This window comes from Limulus polyphemus, unplaced genomic scaffold, assembly GCF_000517525.1.
Source record: "Limulus polyphemus unplaced genomic scaffold, Limulus_polyphemus-2.1.2 Scaffold2285, whole genome shotgun sequence".
Classification (NCBI taxonomy): domain Eukaryota; kingdom Metazoa; phylum Arthropoda; class Merostomata; order Xiphosura; family Limulidae; genus Limulus; species Limulus polyphemus.
This window is the reverse complement of record NW_013667895.1, coordinates 59,793-69,420: the sequence shown is the minus strand read 5'-3', so window position 1 is coordinate 69,420 and position 9,628 is coordinate 59,793. Positions and strand designations below refer to the sequence as shown.

At 31.8% G+C, this 9,628-nt stretch overlaps 1 protein-coding gene across 1 annotated transcript in view; it reads left to right on the top strand.

Annotated features, from left to right (window-relative positions):
- The window catches only part of LOC106466515 (WD40 repeat-containing protein SMU1), a 35,873-nt gene that overhangs the window by 19,489 nt on the left and 6,756 nt on the right, over positions 1–9,628 (top strand). The window contains exons 8-10 of the mRNA XM_013926806.2: positions 595–722; positions 2,351–2,645; positions 3,496–3,648. Of these exons, the coding sequence (XP_013782260.1) occupies positions 595–722; positions 2,351–2,645; positions 3,496–3,648 (576 nt within the window). The remainder of the gene's footprint in view (positions 1–594; positions 723–2,350; positions 2,646–3,495; positions 3,649–9,628) is intronic.

Below are 9,628 nucleotides of genomic sequence, written 5' to 3'. Positions count from 1 at the left end.
GGCTTTTTCTTCGCAATTTTAACTGTAATGGACTGTAATAGGAACTGAGAAACTGCCAGTCTTGTACTACATGGACTGTAATGACATTTTGTGATTCCAAAATAAAATCTACTCAACCTCTATATTTACATCTGAATTGTACTAATTATACTTTGGTGTTGATTTTATCAACAGCCTTTCATACAAGATTTTTTCATGTCCTTTGATTAAGAAAAATTGCTTGGTTAAGAGTCTGTAACTCAAGGCTTTGATTTCAGTGATAATAATATATATTAATTTGCATGGTTTCTTTTAAAGATTTCAAGATAAAAACTGTCCTAGTAATTATAATTTACCATTAAATTTGATTGATACCATACATAAAAGGGGAAAGAGTTATAAAGATATACTAGAAAACTGTTAAGTTATTTTAAGTCAGTTTATCAAGCATACATGAGATCTCATTTTTTTATTGTGTTGGAACAGCCCATCAACCCAGACACAACCCTGTAGGTTAAAATAAAAGTTTTATTGAACTTGTAGGAAGCTATAAGTATCTTCACTTTAATGACTTTTACAAAATTTATTTTGTATGAACTTCTTTCATAATTTTAGGTGTGGAAAATTCAAACTGGTCAATGTCTTCGAAAGTTTGAACGTGCTCATACTAAAGGTATCACTTGTGTCATGTTCTCTCGGGACAGCAGTCAGTTGCTTAGTGCCTCTTTTGACCAGACCATCAGGTTTGAAAACATTGTCAATTCTCTAGTTAATTTTTTTTTTTTCTTATCATTGGGGCAGATTTTTTTTTTAATTTACTTTCTAAATCTTACCCCTACCTCTATATATACTTTACATTATCTACCATTGCTATATAACTAAAAGTCAAGTTTGGGTACCATTTTAAAATAACAATTAACAAATTTAAGTTTATCATTTGGTAAAGTGCTGAAGATTTAATTGTAGTTTGAGATACTGTTTTTAGTTCACTTTCTAAATCTTACCCCTTCTTCTAATTTGGTTTTATTTGAGCTATAATAGCTGAACAACCTTTAGATTACCTAAAAGACATTGTTAATAGACTTTTATCTTTTGAATGAAATTTTGAGCCACTAGAGCAGGTGAAGATCTGTGCTAGCTTTTTGAAATGTAACCCAAAAAACTTCCTAGAGTTATGCAATATTTTAACAATGAGTTTCAAATATACTTTCCTCTATCTAAACCTTATTTCAAGCAAGTACCTTTTGATTGTCAAAATGTGTTTGAAAATTCATCTGCTGGTATATGTTTAGTTAGTGTGATCTTTTGACTACTCACTATATTGATAATATGGGAACCACATATAAGACATCTGGTTCAGTGTTTTAGATATCTGCTATTGCAACTGTGTGTGTGTGCATGTATTTGAGTAATTTAGTACTTTATAGGTTAGGTTGAAATTGCGCTGTTAAACAACTGTTAAATGAAGAAATAACCTTCACAAAGTATTGAATATATTACTCACCAGTCTTAACCTGATGGTGCCACAAATAAACAGCCTAAATATCAGTCTGTATTAAAATAAGAATATTTCATGTAAAAGAACTAGATTTTATTTTATTACATGTGTAGCAGTTGTCTTATTTTTTAGTATGTATGAAATAGGTGTTGGTGTATACTTGATAACTAGCTGTTTATGACTTAGATAATTGTTTCTGGCTGGAATTTAAAAATATTAGGGCTATACTTTATAACTTGTTGTATTGTTGTTATAGTTGCTAGTGTGTGAGAGTGTTGATCTTGGATTGGTTTATGTCAAAATATATATGTGAAATTATTAGTTAAATACGAAAGGAAACGTATTAAGTCTACACATTTTTTATGCATGCCACTGAGTTTTTTGTCATATGCTTTTATTTTTCTTAAATTTAATTTAGTATTCATAAGTCATTTAAATTATTACCAAAAGCTTGTGAATTAAGTAATAAAATTAAGTGTAAGAGAAAAACCTTATGGTTGTGCTTGAAGTAAATATTTGGTAATAGTTTTTATTTAACTCTTGAATGTTGATAAATAACTGTTGTTTTGAATTTATTCACACTGATTTTAAAATTTTTCTTGTAACAAAATATGTCTGTTTTTTTAAGTTCTTATAAAGAAAGAGAGATCTTATTTATATCTGTTAAGTTATCATGTACTTTTTATTTCTTTCCTGCACAAATAATATTAAATAAGCTTAAAATGTTCATAGCTGATACTTAAAAATTGATGTAAATTCAAATGTATATACCACACACTTTTAGATTTTTTTTATCATTATTATTAATTATTTGGTGTTTATTATGCCAGTCAGTTCAAATATAGCTTTTTGATCTGTCTTTCTTACCTCCAGAATCCATGGACTGAAGTCAGGAAAGTTTTTGAAGGAGTTCCGAGGACATACTTCTTTTGTAAATGAGGTTGTTTTTACTACTGATGGGCACAACATTCTTAGCGCCAGCTCAGATGGAACAGTAAAGCTGTGGAATGTTAAGAGCACTGAGTGCATAAACACATTCAAGTCTCTTGGAGGTACCAGTGGCACTGACATCACTGTTAACAGTGTCCACACTTTGCCAAAGAATGCTGAACACTTTGTTGTTTGTAACCGTTCCAATACAGTATCTATTATGAATATGCAGGGACAGGTTAGTTAAAAGCAAAAAATGTACTAGTTACAACCACAGTTCTGTACATCTCTCAAGTACTGATTGAGTAATAGTGTCACATAAGCCAGATGTTTTTATTCTTCCCTGTTTTCATCAGTTTTTTCGTTTTCAAAGCATAGATCAAATCTTAAAATAAATCCAGTAATTAATATACATGTCTAATTAGGAGGCGGCAATGTCATAAAACATTATAATGATTGGAAAGCATTGATTCATCAATTGGATAACTTCACTGTTAGGATACTTCATGAGGTTTGGCTAGCTTAGGAGATTTAGTTAGTTTTAAATTCATTTACTATGTTAGCTATGCAAATAACCTTCATAATAAACAAATGTAGATGATAAAAACATACACTAAACATTTTAACCTGTACTGTTTATGAAACTAACATGAAAAATTCAAATATGGCTTACTACCATCAGGATTATACAAAAGAAATGCAGCACATAATTTCTGATTTGCACATACAGTTTGTTGTACATATAAATATTGAGTTTTTATGATAAACTGTTATTGATCATACTATCTATGCAAAAATATAAAATTGAACTGAGTTAATAAGTTAAAGAGAAGATAAATGGTTGCATTTAATTAGATTAAATGAAAATAATAATACATTTGTTCCTATGTATCACGAGTTGTGCCTATAGTAACCTTCTGTATTTACTATTTAGTTTTGCCCTCTACTTTTCACTTTACATTTGCTAATAATGATAATAATACATTTGTTCTTATTTTACAGTATAAGTTTTATCTTAGGTAACTTTCTGTATTCACTATTTTTGCCCTATGTTTTACACTTTACCTTTGCTGGTTTATTTTCTGTAGATTGTGAGAAGTTTCTCCAGTGGTAAGCGAGAAGGTGGAGACTTTGTGTGCTCCACTATCTCTCCTCGAGGAGAATGGATCTACTGTGTTGGTGAGGACTATGTGCTATACTGCTTTTCTACATCTACAGGAAAGCTAGAGAGAACTTTAACTGTAAGTCAAAATTGTTTCCTAGCTATTGCATTAGAAACGATGTGCTTACTCATTTCTAAAGCTAATCAATGAAAGTAGACAAAATGTTTATTTAAGTGATATAAATATGATTTTTTATTTTCATGTTGATCATTCAAAAGTGTAATATAAAATTTTGAACACTTAATTATCCCTTTTCATTGATTTGAACTGGACTTAATACTTCTAACTATTATTTAAACAGATTATATTATTTAAATCATTTTTTCTGAGTTTTATACATTTCTCTAACACTTCTTTAACATTCATAATAAATATTTTTATAGATCATGGAAGTTGTTTAAGAAATTAGTCCTACTGGATTTAATAAAACAAAACTGATATAAAAAATTTAAACTTATGATACAATATCTTACCTTCACTCACTCACAAAATAGCTTTTCTCAACTGGTACTGCCCTCTATCGGCGCATATTTTCCACTTACACTACTAGCCTTCCATCTCTCGCTTCTGCATATCCACATGCAAATGATCATGCAGTAGCTCTCTGCCAATAGGAGCATGACACCACTAATCTTGTAACCAATACCCTCTTCACATCTGCACTTGTTAATCAATTCTCAATTGGCAGTAGTACTGTAAAGATGTGCTGGTTTTTGTTTGCAAATTTGTCAGTATTTTCAGTTATACTACTAATGTAGTTTTTCTTTACTATTTATTTAAATTTTTGCATTTTGGTATGGTGAAAGGTTGCTCTTTTCAAAGCTTTTCTTATTTTTTATGGGCTTTTTTGCCAGTGTATTGTGGATCCCACTCTGTGACAAGTAGTGCTTGACCGGGTATCCCTTTTTTTTAATCTGCAATGTCTATCCTGCGACCATGCTCAATATCAGTTACATTGTAGCCCTTCCTACTGCGAACCTGATGTACAATTCCAGATGCCACCAGGTATTGGTTGTTTGTCTATGTTCTGTTGTCATCTATAACTAAACAATTAAGTCCACCGGATTGGGTTATGAACACCATGGAGATGGGGTGTTCCACAGGACTGCTAGTAGTTCTCTGTAGTGGTTTTTTTGCTTCATAAATATGTTCGTCCTGCACTGTACACTCATGGACTGACATGAGTAAAGCAGACAGAGATTGCTGCCCATCTCTGATGCTCTGGGGCATTGAGACTCCACCTACCGCAGACCTGATGTACAATTCTAGATGCTGCCAGATTTTGGTTTATCGAAGCTGTCACAGATATGTATATATAATTGCAGTTTGCCCCTCAAACTGATATGATCATCTTACCTACCATCCTCAGGATGTACATTCCCGGTGGGTTCGGTGCTGATTGGAGATGGTCCAGCTAAGTAAGTCCTCACATGTGTGCTGACTGGTATCTCTCCTCTTACCATGGATTGGATGACACATGCATACTGCCACCAAGTTTTTGACTGAAAATGCACTGTAGGTTTCTGGTCCTTCTTTCTACCATCTGCTGTATGTTGGTTCTCAGTGGTTCTGGTGTTGGTTGAATCTGGATGCCACACATGTTTTCCTGCTTGTGTATACTTCTCCTACCATGGACTGGAAGTACCATACCCATTGGCGTCAGGTTTTGGACCAGAGCTGTCATCCTGTCGGGGCTTTCCGACTTCCTACTGTCTGCTAATCTGATGTTGGTTGTGTTGGAAATGTGTGCAAGTGGAAAAAGATTTTGGTACAGAAACTCGTCTTCCCTACCAATTCCAATTTTGAGGGAAAGAGGTAGGTGATCCTCTACCTACAGTGGATCTGATGTACCATTCCAGATACCGCCTGGTGTTGGATGAGGTCGAACTACCACTATGGTCTATTGTGCCCTGGCTACTCAACACCCAGGAGTCCCATTAATCAATCTTACATATTCCTTCCTGTGATTCCTTTATGTTTTTCCACATTTAATGCTTTTGGCACACTCATAAAAGAGCTAAGAGTATATCTGGTTCAGATGTGATGCAGTCTTTTTCCGAGGTGTGATGTTTTCTCATTTGGTTTCACACCTCCTGGTCAGTCTTTGAGTGCTTCCAAAAGGTGGATCATTTTTTATCAGCCCTCCACCAGTTCAATGTGGGATTCTAGCTATTTTGTGAGAGGAGCTAAGATATCGTATTGGAAGTTAACATGTTCCTACACTGAAAATGCATTTCCAAAAGATAACTATCTCTTCTCATATTTTCCATATAGTATAGGTCTTCTAACCAATCTTGAAATGAATAACTCTTTCGAGATGAGTAACGGGTGAAAGGCCATGTCATCTCATTTGTTGACTCGCATTCAAAATTTATATCAATAAGTTTGGTATCAAACTGTAGATTATAATTCAAATTTTAGTACAATATATTACTAAATTTCTTAATTTAAAATCAAATAATTATAAAAAAACAGATAAACATTGATTTTTGTGTGTCACATGGTATGTTGAATGCAGCACTGGTTCAAATTAGATGTTTGTGAAGTCAAAATACAAAGTCTATAGTTTTGAACGGATTGGAAACTCAAATTACCGATACTGACAAGCTAGAATTTAAAATAAAAGAGCCTCTTATCTTTTCAATTTGCTAAGATATTGCTCATGTAATAAATCAAACACAGTGGCACCCCACCCACCTAATTCCATTTTTGGAAAATCTCCCTTATATACACTTACTTCAATATATGACATGAATAAGCAATTAGAAGCTCAGAATCTCTCCTTAGAGGCTTTCTCAGCCATTTTAACAGACTTGGCACCATTTCTTTTTTTTAACCAATATTTCAATGAGATAGGGTGTGTCTTTAGTCTGCTCGAAATTTTTTAGACCCAAATACATCTTAGTTACTAAGGTTTATAAATGGTAGTAGAATTCTGTGGTATTAATGTAGTAATTTATGATTTTTTAGTTATTTAAATGCACATATAATACCTAAAAAAATATTTTGTTCCATATCCTCCACATGCAAAAATTTTAAAAGGCTTATTAACAACCTTTGTCAAGCAGCAACCAAGTACAAAGGTTGTAAGTAGAAGAGATAATTTTTTTGCTTTACTTCTTTAGATACTGTTCTATGTTTTAGGAAAAATATGTTTAAGAACTTATTTCTAAATAGCAATAATCTATATAGATATATCATGTATAATAATTGAAATGTGACTGTATTTTACAAAATACTAGTCTACTAAAACACAGCAAAAAAAAGTTACTTTGCACAACCAAAATTTTATGTTATTTGTTATGGTAACATGAGTGCACGTCAGCCACATCATTGTAACTTCTGTATTGTTAGCCAGGTATGGCTGAAAGGTGAATATAATAAATATATATAAATTTATAATGTTATGAGATTTAAGCTATTTAGTCTAAACATTTATGTTTTCGTGTTATACTTTGTGTTCATTCTCGAACGAAAGAGACATAATTTATATTTATTTCCTAATTTTTTATGGTGGTTATGTGATTGGGGAAATCACCCGATCCCATACAGAGATTAATTATGGAAAATAACAGATAAAATATAAAGTAATTCTTAAGAAATGTTTGATAACTATCTCGACATTATAAAGATTTTGCATGTGAAATTTCAAACTTTTCTGATGCATAAAAATGTTTTAAATCTTAAAATGAAAATTACTTTGCATGATAGATAGGCATGATATGAAAAGAAAAAAAGACATCACCAAAACATTGCTTTACAAACCTTTGCATGATAGATAGGCAACATGCAAAAAGAAAAAATTGACATGAGAAAAACATTGCTTTATAAACCTTAAGACTTAATAAAAAATTGATATTTTGCATATGAAAGCATTGTAATGTTTACTGATAATATGCCAAATTTCGTTAACCTACACTTACTAATTTAAAAGTTATAGCATGAAAACTATAACAAACACAAAATGGTTACAAGGTTGGTCCCAGGGACTGAGCCCGTGCTGAAAGAGTTAACAAGTGCGGATGTGAAGAGGGCGCTGGTTACAATAGGAGTGGTTTTGTGTACCTATTGGTGGAGAGATGTTGCATAATCATTTGCATGTAGATATGCAGAAATAGGAGGTAGAAGGTTAGTTGCATCCATTGAAAATTTTTGCCGATAGAGGGCAGTGCTAGTCGAGAAAAGCTATTTTGTAAGAGGAAGTATTTATCAGAAATACATTTTCAGTGTTGGAAAATGCTAACTTCCAGGGGACTAAAAAAAACAAGTAAAGGAACAAAAATGTTAAAAAAACTATTTCATCATCTTAATAGATTTTCATAATGTAATAAATTAATAATTGTATGTAACTTTGTTTTTTCAGTAATTAAATTAGATATACCCTCTTTTTAATGTCCCTATATCTGTACACATTATCATTAATGTGATTTTATTTTTTAAGCATAAGAGGTGGGTCCATTGTATTTGCCATATAGGCCAAATGTTAATCATAGCAGTTTCGTGATGCCATAGATTTTAATAAATCATTAAATTTAATGTCTTAAATTTTATGTCAGTAAATAAAAACTAACTAAATAAAATACCTTCAATATATACACATTCCCACCAAAGAAATGTTAATATTTGACATTAAGTTTTCTGAAAATTAACAGTATTTTTTTACTTTTTCACAAAGTCAGAAATTCAAATGTATTATCTGGAAATCAAACATTGGAGGTCCACATTATTTCTGGAAAGTGCTGTTGTTTAGTTGTATTAACATAAAAATTTTCAGCTTCTGAATTGTATTATGTCACCAAGACTAGCACATTGCAAGCATACCACAGGGTTAGTACAGGTGCTTGCAAACATTAAAAGTACTTCAAATAGTCTTTTTTTGTGTGTGTGTGTGTGAGTGAAAAAACTGAAGGTGCCATCATAACACCTGATTCTAAATTTTTACTGATGGAAAATGCATGGAAGTGGTAATTTATAGTAAAGGTGGACAACTAGTGAATAACCATTCACCCTCTGTGTGCAAACAATCTCCATATTTTGTGATAAAGTGATTTATAATATCAAAATTATGTAAGTGAATACTCTCGAAATAAAAATCGAAGTTTATAGACACTCTCTTAGGCGCTTTGCATTGGTTATATTTATAGGCGTGTGGAGGCATTCTAGAAATTTCAGTCTTACGTAACAATACAAATTAAGCATTTACGTACACCCATATATTGTTGATTCTTACTCTCGAGAATCTTCTACAACTTTTGAGAATAGGTGAGGGTTTTGCAATATATATTTAACAGTATATGCTATGTATGTTTCTAAATGTAAATTTTATCTAAACAAACGTTGATATTAAAACAAATGTAACAAATTTGTTATTACATAACTCCATCTTTAGAGAATTAAAAATTGGCTTTAGACAATTTTAACTAAAATACTATATATAAATGTTGACAACAATACATTAAATATAATACATTATTCAAAAGATTACAGAACTTCAATAATTACAGTGTAGAACACAACCAATTCAAATAACCTTATGATAATAAAATTACATAGTACATGAAAGTGCATCAGCACAAATGTTATCAACCCTTATGACATGGATTACCCCCAAATCATACACTTATAGAGATAAACTGCAAGTTAACAGTTATGTTTTGTTTTTCTTTTCTTTCCTTTATTCTGTCTTTTTCTTTCTCTCTTTCTTCCTTTTTCTTTTTTTCTTTCTTCTTTCTCTTCTCTCTTTCTTTTTCTTTTTTTTTTGATTAGATATCCCATAGTGGGTAACAATACTAAGACCATGTCCTCAGGACGGAACTTACGTTCTTCAAAAGCTGATAGGTTTCAAAGGAGCAACAGGAATTTTCGGGTTAGATTCTCCGACCAACTGACAGTTATGACAAATTTTGCAAAACTGAGAAACGTCTTGCCTACTTTTTGGTCAAAAGAAATGTCTCATAATTTTGTCACCTGTCTTGTTGAAACCTAAATAACCTCCAATGGGGAGTTCATGGGCAAGTTTCAATATTTCAGAACGACATGCTTTGGGAACAACGATTTG